This window comes from Meriones unguiculatus, chromosome 3, assembly GCF_030254825.1.
Source record: "Meriones unguiculatus strain TT.TT164.6M chromosome 3, Bangor_MerUng_6.1, whole genome shotgun sequence".
NCBI classification, from domain to species: Eukaryota; Metazoa; Chordata; class Mammalia; order Rodentia; family Muridae; genus Meriones; species Meriones unguiculatus.
The window spans coordinates 84409161-84425812 of record NC_083351.1 but is presented as its reverse complement, the minus strand read 5'-3'; the positions used below and the strand labels follow the sequence as shown (position 1 = coordinate 84425812).

Genomic DNA, 16652 nt, shown 5'->3' with positions numbered 1-16652 from the left:
TGTAGAATAACCATAACAATACAGTTCCACAATCACTCAACCATGACAATGGTAAGAAGAAATATTAAAGAGGCTTTAAGACTACATAGGAAAGCTTGGATTACACAAATTTTAAATGTCATGCTAGATCCAAGAACTTCTCCAGTATGCAATGGAACATTAGTGAGGACGTTTCAACAGGAGAAGAACAGAATCGGATTCTGAGAGTCATCATTTAGAACAGACTAAAGTGGAAAGCAGACAATGCCTGAGGAATGTCAGCTGTTGCAGACAGAGGACAGAAAAACACAGTGAGACGCGTGCTACAGAAAGTAAGGATGGCAGCTGGACACTGTGGAGTAAATCTTTAATTCTGGCATTCGAGAGGCAGAGGCAGGTATATCTTTGTAAATTCCAAGGCAGCCTGTCTACTGAGTGAGTTCTAATGCAACCAGAGCTATCAGTGAGAGATGTCAATGAGAAACAAACAAACAGAATGAAAAAAGAAACGCAGAAGCTGACTCTGCCTAAAACTAACCCAAGATCATACATAAAAGGCTGAGAACCCAGACTTAATAGCAGTGGGAAGGAATTGCACACACATGTGCATGCTCTGGGAGTGTAATTAATACAAATGTAACAGGGAACAGTCATCTCTAATAAGAGATCAAAGAACAGTGGAGGTTTAAGTCTCTCAGATGAAATGGCATTGTATTTGCATATAGCTTATGCACAGCCTTCTATACACTTTATATCATGTCTAGATTCCTTAAAACACTGAAAATAATGCAAATGCTGGGTAAAGAAAGAACTGCCCCGAGAAGGTTTTTATTCAATCATGGTAAGAGGAAAATGTGTGTACATGCTTAATACAGATGCAAGTTATTTTCCTAATAATTTCAATGGATTCACAGATATGGAACCATGTGAAGCAAAGAGCCAAGCAGTTCTTCTTCATCCTCAGTCCTTAATTTTCAAAGACAAAAATGATCATTGTGAGTGATTTAGTTTGATAAGAGGTGGGCACCTCCACCTGACTTGGGTTCCCAGCAGGCTGTGCACAGACAGTGGGAGCAGGAACAGAAAATAAAAGGTAATTTACGGTGGTACAGACACTGAATGCACAGTGTGTGTGTTGCGGGGTTCCCACTGCATCCCCTTATAAGTAATGACTGCTTGGGACCCACACTGCTAGACACAGTGAGGCACTCTGCCTGCCTGCTTTTCCTGTGCAAAGTGAATAATGGAAAAATACTTTGAACACCATATTTTCTAAGAGATTTATTTACTTTTTTATGACATATATAGGTGTTTTGCCTGCCCGTATGTCTGTATACCGTGTATGTACCTGGTGTCCTCGGAGGCTAGAACAGGCTATCAGATCCCTGGGACTGGAGTTACAGAAGTTTGTGAGCCCCATGTGCATGCAGAAATTCGAACCCAGGTCCTCTGCTAAAGCAGCCAGTGCTCCTAACTGCTAGGGCATGCCTCCAGCTCTGCATGTTTGTTTTTTAATATATCAGAAAGCTTTTACTAGCAACACTGCAAAAGTTAATAATGATATGTTGGTGGCAATATACATCCCAATTTCCACTTAAATTTACTATGTGGTAAATTGGCATTTCCCAATAAGATATTTACTTTCTATTTCAATTTTAAGTTAAATATACACATATAACAGGTTGTTAGTTTTCCATGCTTGATGCTGCAAGAAAATTGCTGCTTGTTTGTTTGGTCTTTGTTTTATTGTTGTTATTATTGCTTCGTTTTGTTTTTCCTCCTAAAACATGAGTTTCTTTTGACATAGGAAAGAACCAGTCTCACCTGTTTTTGATTGCAGGTTTCTTCTTGGTTCTTCGGGGGCCTCTATTGGCTGATCAGCCAGAAAAACTCGAGCTTGATCTACGGCATTCAGCACAGAATATTCTTTCTCCTTTAGCTCACGTCTCAGAACCTTTTCGAAAGGAAAAAGAAGTGGAATGAGTAAGCCCCCTCAGGTCAGGCGTGTGTCCAGCTTGACCACTTCTGACTGAAGCTGCAGAGGAAGTGGCTTAAGCTGACATTCAGAGTGAAAATGTTTTACAAGTAGGAACAATAAAAAGCACAAATAAAGCCAAAACAAAGGTTCCTGAAAATGCTGTCTATGTTGAGGGGAAGAATATGGAGGAGGGAGGGACTCTAAGACATTCATCTCCAGGAGTTAGCTACATTGTATTTGCATTTACCGAAAGTGAGATCTGAGAATCCCCACTGTGTGGAGTTGCTAAATCATAATAGCCTGCTCAAAGACACTTTTTCTTAAGACTGACAAGAAAAATTGCATCAATGATACAGAAAAGATAATTTCACATGTAGTAATGAGGTCCTCAGAAATGTTTTATGTTCTTTAGAATACACTGAGAAAAAAATTAAGAGATAAGAACAAATTAAAATATGTGAAATCAAAACTAAACTAAAGAGAACACATAAAAAGAAGGTCCCCAATTATCTTAAAATACAGTCCGCCCATCTCTCATGCTGAGCCAATTACTGTTTTTCCCTGGTGAGGTTTGTCATGCACATCTGGGACTCTCAGAACAACTTGTCTTTAGCACATTATTCTTTTAAGTAGGATAAACTTTTTTTTGCTCCTGCTTCTAAAAAATGTTTGGTGAATAGGACTCTAAGTCACAAGGGTTTAAGAACAACCAAACTCACTCAAGAGATAAGACACCAACATGTAAAGATGTCTTCTCTACTATTTTCATAAGGCTTCTTTGACATTGTTCTTCTTTAAAGTCATACACAGCCACATCTCTGAGCCCTAATAATTTGCTTATATAGCATTCAGTGGCAATGCACTATGAAAATGCAGGGGGGTTTTCTTCCCTACAGCACTTCTCCTTGTCATTATAGAATCAAGTCTCTCCTTCCGATATAACTAAATGTTTTAATAGTGTTTGGCATGACTGTGTTAGAATGAGGGGTTATTTGGAGGCCAAATTCTCATTTTCCATAGTCAGAAAAAATAGAGAAGTGGAAAAAAATAATCCTAGAAGTACCAGAATAATCATCATATAAAGAGTTGTGGGAACAAAGCAAACAGGGCTTTACAGGTGAAGAGGGAGGAGACGGCCAGGATAAGAACAGTCAAAGATTATTTGACTTTTAGACCATGCACAATAATTATTTGATGAAAATAAAAGAATGAAAGCAAGACCCTCACCCCCATACCAAATAAGCAATCTACAATCCAGGTATCATATACAAGGATACAGATGGGAACAAAAACTTCCTCTAAAAATCCACAGACATGTTTCTGTGCACTTCCTAACACTTATCACATCGACGCCTGACAGTGAAGTGAGCACAGGTCAGCAACATCCCCAATCAATGAGTATGAAATGACCATGTTAGGAAACACACAGCCTTCAACTTCCTGTTCAGGGAACACAGCTCAAGGTGTCCCAGTTCCATGAAATAAAACATATCTATTTTCTGACACTTACAGGTTTAATATATGGAAAGAAAAAAGTCAGAAGAGAATAAGAAAAAGGAGATTTTTTTTTCAAAATCTGGAGACATACATAACATTTATGGGTCTGATCCATGTTTTTTTAATAAGAGATTATTATATATTTAGATGAAAGAGATCTAGAGGTGCAAAAGTATTCCTAGTAGTTACTTCCAAAACTACTTACAAATAAATATAAAATGATGGTATGAAAATATCACATTGTGTTATATCTTTTTTGCAAAACAGCAAACATGTTCTTTTTTTTATTTTAGTAGTCAAGAGCATTTATATCCCAAACCTGAGTGTAACCAGCTAATACAGGAGCAGTGAAGATTCATAAAATGATAATACAGGCTCTGCTGAAATTTTCCTTTGGATAGGGACATGCCAGAAATGTAACCATTCAAATGCCAGGTGCTGAAGAAAAGACAGAGGTCCTAGAAGACCATCCTTTCACCCTGGCTCGTCCAACAGGAAGAAAATCACTGTGAGTATTTAAAAGATATTGCTAAAGGGAGAACAGAACACACCAATAGACATGAGGAAGAGCAGACACAGTGTTGGGCCTCCAGAACAAGAACAAGAAACTGCTCATGGGGAGCTGTCCCACAGGGTAAACTCAAGATGCTGTGGTGGGGAATATAAGAGAGGTAACCCTCATGACTGAAGCTGGGGCATTTCTGCCTGACCATTCATAAGTATTCAGTCCACAAGTGCCTTGGAAAAAGGGCTATCAGAGGGAAGGGGACAAAGAAGAACTGCTCTTAGAATTATTTTTAGATTCTCCCAAGTTCAAATAGAAAATAAATGTTTGTCTACAGAAAAACAACCGAGAAACCAAACTCATCAATTCCACACATGGCTGGAATTTTATCAATTATGCATGGAGACTCTCACAGTGGAGCAATTTTGTCAGTTGGCTATTTGCTGTGCTCAGGAAGCATTCTCCCCAGACAGCCACTGCAGACACTCCTGACCATTAATGGAGGTTCACACTGCTATCCTTCTGCTACAGTGGCATTCACCTTTCCCCTTTTCCTACATTTCCTGGTCCTATTATTCTGTTTCTGTCTTTGTATTTTCCAGACCTATCACCTCTATTATGCAAGTACAGTATGTATTGTCTTTCTTAGATACTCTGAAAATTCTTGGTACTGCTGGATCTTATACTACAGAGCCAAGCACTGAGCTGGGCACTGATGTGCTTCCTCATGACAGTGGGCTTCATCTGGGTGTGACTAAGAGAGGAAGGTCTTCCTCCCAGGAAGAATCAGGCACCTGCCATAGGAGGAAAGATTCCCAGTGTGCATATCAGGGGAAGCACACAGCTTTAGCTTCATATGTGGCAGTAGCTGGGGCTCAAGAAACAGGCAGAGGTGGAGGCAGAAGACCACATCTTCTGATCTTCTGTGCACCTGAAACCTAAGGACAGATGACGGACAAGCCGATGAAGAGCCAGACAAATGGGTTAGGAAGTGACTTCAGACTTACATATTTTTCTTAACGATATTGTTGGGTCTCCTAGATTAATAAAACCAAATCTGAGTGTTAGGGACTCTCCCATAGTTTATTTGCATTTCTCAAACACATTAAACTACAAGCTGTCAAAGTTTTAAAAACAAAACAGTTATAAAACACCGTGCAGTGCAGTGAATGTTTGCTAGGGAACATCTGGTAAACTGATTTGATATTCCAGGGTAAGTAGTACAGCAGGCATGGACAGGGGGCATCCACCTTAAAAAAATAAAATGCTGGGGCTCTGACCCTAAGACTAGCTCTCTTTATAATATCCCATAGAACCACATATATTAAATGTGCTCATTCTCTATTTTCAAATTTTAATTTTGTAATTCAGTGTGTTCTATTTCAATTTTACTTAATTGCATTCAATAAGAGATTTAACTTTCAACTGCATTATACATGTAATCACTCGACATAAAAGAAAACCTGCATTTCCTTAGCACCTGGAGAACATTAATGATAAAGTAATTAGGGTTCAATGAGCTGTTTTGTATACAAAGCTACAAAGTGGCATCCAGTGTCTACTATCACGTGACTCATTTGTGGGCCACCTTAAATGAGTATAAGATAATCTAAGTGGAACTTTTTTATGTTAATGACTTTATATTTTTACTGAAAACAATGCTCTTTCTAAACAATAACAAGCTTTGGTAAAGATGTGAGAAACTGAACCCTCACACACTCTTGGGAGATGATAGAATTGTATGCTGCTTTAATTTGGTGGTTCCTCAAAATGCTAAACAGTTTCCTGCATCCTAGATATCCTACACCTAGACATACCTAAAATAAAACATCTGTACACACAAAAATACCCATGTGAATGTTCATAAAAGCATGACGTCACAGCCACACCAAGGGACTAACCAAACATACATCCACTGACAAGTGGACAAGCAAAACATGGCAGAGCTGCATGACAGAGCTTAGCAAGGAAAATGAGTTACGGACTGATACAGGCTACCACTGGATACACCCGACAAATGTGTTCCACGAAATGATTTAGATGAAAGCCTACAGTGTGAGATCTCACTGCTTGCAGTCAGGTCCACAGAGATAGGAAGTAGATCAGTAGCTGCAGGTTTAGAGGCTTGAGGGGATGGAGGTGAGGCAGGAGTTCTTTTTCATGAAAATAAATTTTAATACATCAAGTAATAAATATAGAGACATAAATGGTTTTAGTCATTTTCTTCCCGAGGTTTTGATCAGCTTACAGAAAATGTGTCAGTACAGAAATTCAAGGGGTATTTTTTGAGGCAGGGAGATTGCTCTTTCTTGTCTACTTACAACTTGTCCATTTCTAGATTGACTTGAAAGTACTCAGCCACGCAATTACTTAATCAAATAAACTCTATTAGGCAAGTTCCACCCTGGACAGCCACCAGTAAGCTTCTAGGTTAATCTGTGAGTCCTTATGCACTGGGGGCCTGAGTCCAGTGAGCTTACAAAGAGGAACACAACCTGGGTGTTGTAAATGGTAAACATAACCAAGGGAAGATGAAGGCGAGACACTGGTACTTAAGAGAAAACAACAGTATACAAAAAGAATCTTCACAAGCCTCTTAAACCAATGCTTTAAAAAAAAAAAGTCAGAGAAGAAATAGACCTAGGTCATTCCTACCTACTTAAAATGCAACACATCTTAATTAACAACAAAAAAAAGTTTCTCAGTTTTTGAGAGTGTAACCATGACAGGGAAAGCAAAACTAAATAAAAACCCTTACAGATACTATTTGAGGTGAGGGGATAATTTTATCTCAGCAAGAGAGATAAGCTAAAATCTCCCATCTCGTAGAAAGATGGGGACCTTCTGAACTACCTAAGGCTAAGATCTGACATTAAGCTCTGCTTCAGCCATGCACTTCAGAACCAGCCATCCGGAGCAAATGAGGCCTAATTTTGGTCTGTTCACAGCACTCTTCCCTGCAGCATACCCATTTCCAGTTTTGTTGCCCAGCTCTTAGATGATGGCCCAACTCCCCTGCATTTGCTCGGAGGAACCTGGCTGTTTCCAGTTCCTGGGTGCAGCCTCTGCATGGTGGCTCACAGCGCTCAGCAGCTGGAGGTACCGGGGTGGGGGTGGGGGTGCTCTGCTAGTCTCCTGGAATGTACCCTTCCAGTATGCGTACTTTTCAAGTTTACAAGTTTGGCTTATAAAATACTACCTGCCCCATGTGGCATTCACAGAGGATGCAGTCTGGCCAGGCCATCAAGCTTTGGCAACAGAAAGGCCAAAGCTAAGACTGTACTTTTTGCTCCAATCTTTCGAAGGTAATGAAATGCTAAACTTAGGAATCAATGGTGCTCATACAATTTAGTAAATGGACCAAAAGCTAACACTTAATGGGATAAATTTAATGATATACAAATATCTTGTTCTTAAAGTAAAAACATCAGCAAAAATCCTGCAGGTGATGTTTCTTTTTTAGTTACTCTGTAGTATATTTATAAAACATATATATATATATATATATATATATATGTGTGTGTGTGTGTGTGTGTGTGTGCACATGTGTGTAACAGTTTATCTCAAGTGCATATTAACATATTAAGTGATACAATAGATCCTCTCACTCCTTCTACACTTTGTACCTTGTTGTCTGTCCGAACACCCTGTGTGACTAAGCTTCTGTCTCCTGCAGTAGCCGGCTAATGAGAATGGAGAACTATACTCTATCAGTTGATGACAAGAGCAACCATGTCAGCTTTAGAGGAAGGCAGAATCTATTACTCGAACAGTCTAGTCCACAGGACAAGGAGAAAGGAAACCAGTGGATTGGATTTGGTGATCTTCCCTGCAGCTGTCCAAGAAGGCATTTCATAGGCCGTGAGGCATGTCCAAGTGGAGGCTACCTAGAGAGAGGTGAAGTTATGCCAAGCGAGGAAGAGTCAGGGATGTTGCTTTTGTAAAAATGTTTTAGTCCTTGAGTCTTTGTGTTTGCCAGGAGAGATAATCTGGTAAGCACATACTTCCCTGTGTTGCAGACACCTGGTGACTCTGCCACCCAAAGCTTGACCACTGAGCTGGAAGCACACTTGTATGCCAACTTGTTACACTGCCTATGACACATTCCACAGGCATGATTACCACTCACATTGAGACTGATTGCTAGTGAAGTAGGATTGGAACATGAGGCTTTAAGAAGGGCTAATGTCTTTCTTGCAAGACTGGAAAGGTTAGCCCAGAATCTGATAAATCCTCATAAGGTCCAACTACTGCACAGCAGGTAATGGCCTCTGTCCCACCCCTGCTGTCACAGGCATGTATGGAGTATGAGGACCTCACTAGATACAGCTCTGCCTCTAGAACAATGAGATAAACTACTTTTCTTTATATATTGCCTACTCTCGGGAACTCTGTTAAAGGAAGAGTGAATAAACTAACATACCATTCTATTAAATATGTGGGAATTCCTTAATATTCTCCAGAGTAAACCAGTGTAAAAATAAATTTTAGCTTACTTATAGTAGACAAGATTCATTTGGAACAAGGAAGAAGATTACCTCAAAATAGCTCAAGATAACTTCAAAAAGGAAAGCAGAAACTGGATTTTAAAACCTGAATGTTCTAAAATGTTTACTAGACACCATCCCCTCAAGAATCAACAGTAGTAAAGGGAGGTTACAAAAATTATTGTGACCATAAAAAATAAAACCCACTTAGCTGGGTGCAGTAGTCTCAGCTGTCCAGAGACTGAGCCAGGAACACTGCAAGTTCTAAGCCAGCTTAGGCTACTATGAAAACCTGTCTCATAGGGAGTTCTACTGCCTCCTAAGCTATGGGGCTACCAAAGAACTATAGAGCTTTCCACCCAAATAAGAAAGTTAAAACACACATCAATCTCATATGGAATATAAAGAAATTGATTAGACATAGTCACAGATTACAAGACACTTAGAATTTAAAAAGCAGACAATGACAGAATGTAACCATCGCCACGAGGCTTTGAGAAGCACAAGCAAGAACCAAGAACCCTACTATGCACAGATACACAAAGAAGGCAGGAAGGGCAAGTTTTTAAAACACATGAGTCTCTCAAAAGCATATGTACTTCTCTCTTGTTTTCGTTCCTTTCTTTCTTCCTTCCTTCCTTGCTTCCTTCCTTTCTTCTTTTCTTTCTGCATTTTCTCTTTTGTGTGGTGAATAGATGTGTATATATGTATATATACATATGTACATGTGTATGTATGTATGCTTTGCATGTGCCTAGGTACATGTGTATATGTGTAAGCATCCATATGGAGCTCCAGACTGAAGTGAAGAATCACTCTTGATCCCTCCATCACTCTCCTCCCTTATTCGCTGTGGCAATATCATTTCTCAATCAAACACTGAGCCTGTGTCACTAACCTGCCTGCTCTGAAGATCATCTGTCTTTTTCCCAATGCTGAAACTACAGATGTGCCGCCCAGCCATACCCACCTGTCATTTACTTGAGTTCTGGGGATTCAAACTCTAGTCCTCACACTTGCCAGGCAAATGCTTTAACTATTGAGGCATCTCGCATTGGATTTTTCATGTGAACTATGTGTTTAAAAACATGTGAATGAGCTCAAAGAGTGAATAATTGAGAGTAAAGCCATCTCACACTGTAGCCTGTTTCATGTCTTCTCTGTGCTTACTGAAACAGAGCCTAAGATGAAAGCCTGACTGTACCAGAATTTTGTCACCCAGGTCACAGATTTCTCTCCTACCACAATATCTAGAGTTCAACATCCTTCTTTAAGAGAGACACCCTTCTTCTTCCTGACGTCCCTGAGCACTTAAAACAGCAGGGAAGAATCATAGCCGCTACTACTTCTCAGAGTTCCAGGCAGCAGGATATTCTTCACAGTGGATTATTGGTCAGGGAACATTTCTTTCCACCTGCTAGAGCCTAGTAAAAAGGCCTGGAACTAGGGGATAAAGTCGTATACAAAGTGACTGGCTTGGTGAGGTCAGAATCTACACATGTCAATCACAGCTCTTCATTTTCATCCTGAGAATAGCATCAGCTTGGTGTAATGGCCACGTTGCTGCTAAACAAACAGTACCATCAGTTATTCTCAAAGGCAGCAACATGTAGAGGCTGCACGTCCCTCCCTAAGAAAACAGGTTCTGAGAGGAGCTAGAATGGTGAAGAAAGTCTGCTGAAAGTCCCCTTCAGTCCTGAACCTGGGACTCATTATACTGGGATGAGACAGGAACAAGCAGCTTTTTCCCATCATGCATGCCCCACTGTGACAATGTCCCCTCACCATATGCCTAAAATATTAGGGCAATGAACTGGCACCTCTTACATCATGAACCAAAGTAAACCTTTCTACTTTTTAACTTGGTTTCCTCAAGTGTTTTGTTATAGCTGGGAGAACTCACCAACACACCAATCTTCCTTGAACAGGAAAAACAGAAGTTAATATTTCTTCTAATGTGAAAGTCATTTAATTAGGAAGAATGTGAAACTTTGCGACTCTCCAAAACTAAGTTAAAATATTTAGTACATATAAAACTATGTTGCAACGCATTTAAATTCTTGGAAAGAACAGAAATAAATTTAGTCTTTTTTGATCAAAATCTGCTCCAAACAGCAAAGTAAAGCTATGGGTACTGAGAAATCAACTAGACCACATCACATGTGATATAAATGGCAAATTTCTCCCTGCCCAGCAGGTTCAACAAATTACAGACAACTTTCTCCCTGTTATTCTAGACAAAGCTAAATCAAACCAATCTTTCAAATTCTCCTCTTTATTCTTTTTGAAAAAAAGAGAAGCTTGGGCCAGACCTGTAGCATCTGAAAACTACTTCCAAAATTCCCACACCTATCATGGGATGCCAGAGGTTGGATGCTAACAATGCAAGCCCACCAAGCGAGGAACAGAAGTGAGGGAACACAGAAAGAGAGCACTGAAGCGGCCATACTTTCTAGAGGAGGGAACTGGTTCCATCATTCAGGAAACCCAAGCTGGCAATCGATAAAGTTATTACTGTGGCCACATGGTGTGAAACAAGAATTTCACCTTTGAGGATAGAGCCTAAGAAAATAAACCAAGAAAAAAGCTACAAATAAAAAAAGGTGCATTGCAACAGTATTTATGACTTTAAAATGTTGAGAGCAACTTAAATATCCAGCACCTGAAAATTACTTAAATCCACAATGGCAGGGCCACACTAGAGATCACTATATAACTTTGAAAAATTACTCTAATGCTCAGAGGAATCGTGTGGGAAAATGAACATGACAGAAGTCTAAAGGTAAGAGACAGAATAAAAATCACGGATCCCATTCAAACTAAGAATGGTGCACACGCAAGAAGGAAATCACACCATGGGAACAGTTTGCTACAGAACAGCAGTTCCCAACCTGTGGGTCATGACCCCTTTGGGGGCATCAAATGACTCTTTTACAGGGGTTCCCTAGGAGCATGAAAAAAACACAGAAATTTACATTCGATTCACAACTGTAAATTTACATTTATGTAATAGCAACAAAAATAGTTTTATGGTTGCAGGTTATCACCACATGAGGACTACATTAAAGGGTCGCATCATTACGAAGGTTGAGAACTGCTGCTCTCAAGGAAGATAGTAGACAGGATTTTGTTTATTTTGTTTTGCTGTCACTTTTTTGCAGTGTGAGTAACTGAACCAGGGACTTGTAGGAATCTGGCAAGACGTTTACCACGAAGACACAATGCTGGCCAGCTTTTGTGTTTTATTTTGAGGCAAGATCTCACTTACTTCTCCTTAAATGCACTGAGTATCATACCCCAGACAGGACTTAAATGTGTGATCCCCCTGCTCTAGCTCCTGAGAATGTGAGGATGCAAGCTTGAATAACCCAGGCCCAGTTGTTCATGATTTCATAACATCTGGAACATATTATCTTCATGATTGAAAATTATAGCTATAAGAATATTTAATAGAGAGATCATTAATCACTGCAAAAAAATCACTGAAAATAGTTTTTAATGTAAAATTTTAAATTATTTTCTCTATTTTTCTTTGAGAAAGAAAAATATATACATATATCTTCTATAATGCTTTATTTCAAAATAATAAACTGCAGAATAGCACTCCAGCTAACTGACATATATGCAATCTCATATACTTCCAACTTTTTATAACAACATTTAAAATACACCCTCTCAACAATTTTCAAGAATGTAATACATTGTTATTAACTATAGTCTCCAGGCTGTACAACAGAACTGGTGAACAAATTATAACTTTAAATAACATACTAGTAACAATTACAGATACAGGGAGCAGAGAGATGGCTCAGTGTCCAAAGGGCTTGCTGCTCCTCCAGAGGACCCCAGTTCTCTACCCAGCACCAGCACTGTGTGATCCATAACTACCTGTAACTCTATCTGACAGCCCTTCTGGCCTTCGTGGATAGCTACACTCAGCACATACCCACAGACAGACACGCATGCATACACAAACACATAATTAAAAATAAACCTATAAAATAAAAGGGAGAGTGTGTATTCGAAGCCACTGTTTCATTTCTATGGCATAACATACAACTTTTCCACTGTTTTCCTTCAATGATTTCTCTCAGGCTAGATTCATTTATCAAATGAGATACACAACAATTACTGAATCGGAGAATCTATACATTTAAATGCCTATGTTCATTGGAGATCTTAGCATATTTACTTTTAAGGCATATCTGATGTTTAAGGAATATATTCAAGGGACAATATGATAACATTCTGCACAGAAGGTAAAATAAATATTCCAGAAGGTATCTCAACAATCCTGACTTGCTAGTCTACTCCCTCTCATCTAATATACAGGACTTTCCAATTCAACTCTTGAGTTGAAGCATTTAGGCACTATTAAGACAGGGAAAAGGTGACTTCCTGATTGGGAATGGTGGCATGCACTCATACTCTCAGCAGTGGGAGGCCACTGCAGAGGCAGCCACACATTCAATGCTAATATGGACTGCATGGCAAAACCCTGACATGGAGAGAAAAGAATCCCCCTCACCAATACATGTTAACATATAACTGTGCTAATGGGTTTTCTTATACTCCAACTCTTCCACCTAATCAACATAAAATTATCTCTAGCTGTTGATGTTGTTGTATATTTAAGGAAAGTATAATTTTTCTTAAAGATTCCCGTACTTAAAGTACGGAAAAGGAGCTGAGGCTACAGCTAAGTTGGTAGAGGGTTTTCCTAGCATGCACATGGTCCTAGGTCCAATGCCCAGTTCAGTATAACATGGGTATGGTGGCACACTCCTGTAAAAGCACTGAGGAGGTACAGGCAAGAAGATCAGAAGTTCAGGGTCACCCTCAGCTATACTGCAAGCTTGATACTTGACTGGCATACATAAATGACACACTGTCTTTACCAATATAGATAGATAGATAGATACATAGATACATAGATAGATAGATACACACACACGTGTTTTGTAAATGTGATTTTTGGTAAATGAACAAGTAAAAAGGATTTTATAGACATAAAGGTTTTAAAAGGAATCTATCCAAAGAGATATTTGCTTAGGAGTATTTAACAAATGTTTATTGAGTATATGGAACTATGAGTACAAAAAGAATTTTGTGTTGGAAAGTGAACACATTAGAACAAAGAAGGGAGATGAGAAAGGCTGCCAGGATGGCTATTTCATTAGAAGGTGCCATTCAGCACCTTGATAGGCAGCAGAGAGTTAACTCCGAAGATTCCAAGAAAGAGCAGTCTAGGACACAGCATGTTTCTGTGATTGAAATCACAGCAAGAGACCAGCATGGCTGAAACCAGTGTGGGAGAAGAAACAGCAAGGGCTGAGATGAGCAAGGTGTGCGCGGGAGGCATAAGGGAATCACAGGCTTTGCAGGCCTTTTGAGACTGTGTCCGTTACTGCGGAGTTCAATTTATTTTAACCGGAACATACTGGCTGGTGTGCTGGGGACCCCAGAGATAGATAAAAGGTGACAAACGGCCAGTTCAGATTCTGTACCTTAACAAGAGACCTTAGACTCCCTAACACATTAAAATGAGAAAGATGGTGGGGTACTTTTTTTACCTAAGCAGCTGAAATCACATTTCTACCAAGTGAGGTGGAGGAGTCTGCGTAGACTGTTTCAGAAGCTAACTCTGCAATGCTTTCAGCTTGTCCATATGATGTGCAGGATTAGGGTCACTGTTGAGGTGACACATCAACACATTCATGAATTTGGGAGTGGCTGCCTTGCAAATGGAGTCTAAACCCAGGAAAGGCTGAGTACAGAGACAATGTCATGGCCTAGTGCATCCTGCTTTTACAAGAGCTTTGGAGAATGGACCAGAAAGGAAAAAAGAAGGAGCTGCAATGAAGGATAAGAAAGTCAGGATGGCATGGCACCCTAGAAGTCAAGTACACAGGGAGTACAGGGAACAGTTGGTGAGTCACCAGGAAAGGTGAGGCCACAGGCCAAGACTCTGCCAACACTAACATCCACAAGTTTCATCAAGAGGCACATGACTCAGTGTGAGCATCATGGCTGACTTGAACAGACATAAGATCTCTGCATTATGTTTGAGAGTCTTATTATTTTTAAAATACTATTGTTTATATCTGTCAGAGCATAATATTCTTTTGGTTTGTTTGTCTCCTTGTTTGGTTGGTTGGTTGGTCTTTGTTTTTTTTCCGAGACAGGCTCTCTCTGTATAACCTTGGCTATCTTAGAACTAACCAGGCTGGCCTCAAGTTCACAGAGATCCACCCACCTCTGCTTCCCAATGGCCAGGATTAAAGGGGTGTGCCACTGATGCCCAGCTTACATAAATGTTCATGTTGCAAACATACCTTACTATAAAAAAGCAAATTTCAAGGCAAAATAAAACCACAGGGCCACTTACTGGAATATTAGGAATTTCAGTATAAGAACAAGGCATTCAACAAAACATGGGGAGTCCTTCTAATGATCTGACCTGGTGGGACCACATAGGTGCCCTAGGAGCTAGCTTGAACACAGGGCATCTGAGCTGGAGCAGTTTAGAGGCAGTGTTGGCATATCTGGCCTCTTTGGTTCTCAAAAGAACTTCATTGCTTACTAGAGATTAGAAATAGGAAAAAAAAATGGTACAAACATAAGGAGAATCTGCTAGAAAATAATTTACTCCCTTTTCTACTCCCAACTTGCTTTCAAAGCTAAATCGGAATGTATGGATCTAAGTCATTTTGTATGACAGCAAAGAAGGGCAGAGAGTCATTAAATTTGATAGCACTAATAAAAATATAAGAAGAAAAGAGAATAGCATTATGTTCCATTGGTATGCAGACAAAAAATTCTTTTAATTCTCCTTCATAGTACACAGTGCTGTAAAAGTTTTGGTTATTGCCCCTAAATGATAAGTTAAATGTATAAATTCATTTTGGTTCCACCCCACTGACATAAAAAATAAAGGCTAAATTGGAATACTAAGCATGAATGCTAAGAGCAGGACAGGACTCTCCAACTACTCAGTGAAAAGCCAGCCTTCCCCCTGTTGAACACAAATACACAGACAAACCCACACACCAACACCCACACCCACACACCTGAATCCCTCTAACTCAGCAAATCCACTAGTACTTTCTCTCATCATGTTCCTTTTCTTTGAGCTTCGTTCTCAAGATTAGGCTAAACCGCTGTTTCTCAAACTGTGGGTCACAACCCTTTTGGAGGTAAAATAACTTTTTCACAGGGGTCACCTAAGACCATTGGAAAATACAAATATTTATATTACAATTCATAAAAGTAGCAAAACTATAGTAGCAACAAAAATAATTTGATGGTTGGGGTCACCACGTGAGGAACTGTATTAGAGTCCCAGAATGAGGATGTTTGAGAACCCCTGACATACAGGGAGGACATACTCTAAGAATCAGTCTCTAACATGCAGGATTCTCACAGCAGTCATCTGGGTAACATTCTTTAGGGACGTCTTACTTCATGGACTCCAGGGCTTCTCAAAGCCTTTCCTTATCAGCCACAGGACAAAGCCATGTATCTATGCTTTCAGGCTGTGTGTCCATGTCCCTAGTACAGGGCTTCGACAGTGACTATCATTCCTTCTTGTCAAGTCCAATCCTGCTGCCAGGCAATGAGTCTTGTGAAAATACTGACCCTCTAGAGACTGATGTAACACAGGATGTCAACCATCATACATAATATAGAAGTGGAAAGAAGAATGAGCTGCCAGACAAAGGAAATTGTCACTAAGCCATATAGATTCTAGGAGTGCTTCACCAGAAAGCAGGTGGCTGGCTTCATAGAAGGCCCTTTCTTTCCTTCTTTCCTTTTTTCCTTCCTTCCTTCTTTCCTTCTTTCCCTCCCTCCCTCCCTCCCTCCCTCCCTCCCTCCTTCCTTTCTTCCTTCCTTCCCTCCTTTCTTTTCTTCCTTCTTTCATTCTGCTTATTTACTTATTGCCCTTCAGTGGGCCCATGTTTATTTAAAGCAGGGGAGGTTTTTGTCAACCACTGTGTGGAGGGCCAAAATGCCTACAGCAAGAAGATATGTGGCCCATGGGCAGAAATACTATAATCTCTCCCTTGCAGAGAAGGCTATTTCATGCCAAAGCATGGTCTCACTCTTTAGTTCATCGCCGGACTAACAGCTATTAAGCTGCCTCCTATCCCTCTGAACATAGACACTCTGCAAGCCCCAGCTCCGGAGAGTGAGGCTTCATCTATTG

At 40.0% G+C, this 16652-nt stretch overlaps 1 protein-coding gene across 6 annotated transcripts in view; it reads right to left on the bottom strand.

Annotated features, from left to right (window-relative positions):
* The window catches only part of Utrn (utrophin), a 524212-nt gene that overhangs the window by 121060 nt on the left and 386500 nt on the right, over positions 1 to 16652 (bottom strand). For all 6 annotated transcript variants that reach the window (XM_060380271.1, XM_060380270.1, XM_060380269.1 and 3 more), the window contains one exon: positions 1804 to 1933. In XM_060380271.1, the coding sequence (XP_060236254.1) occupies positions 1804 to 1933 (130 nt within the window). The remainder of the gene's footprint in view (positions 1 to 1803; positions 1934 to 16652) is intronic.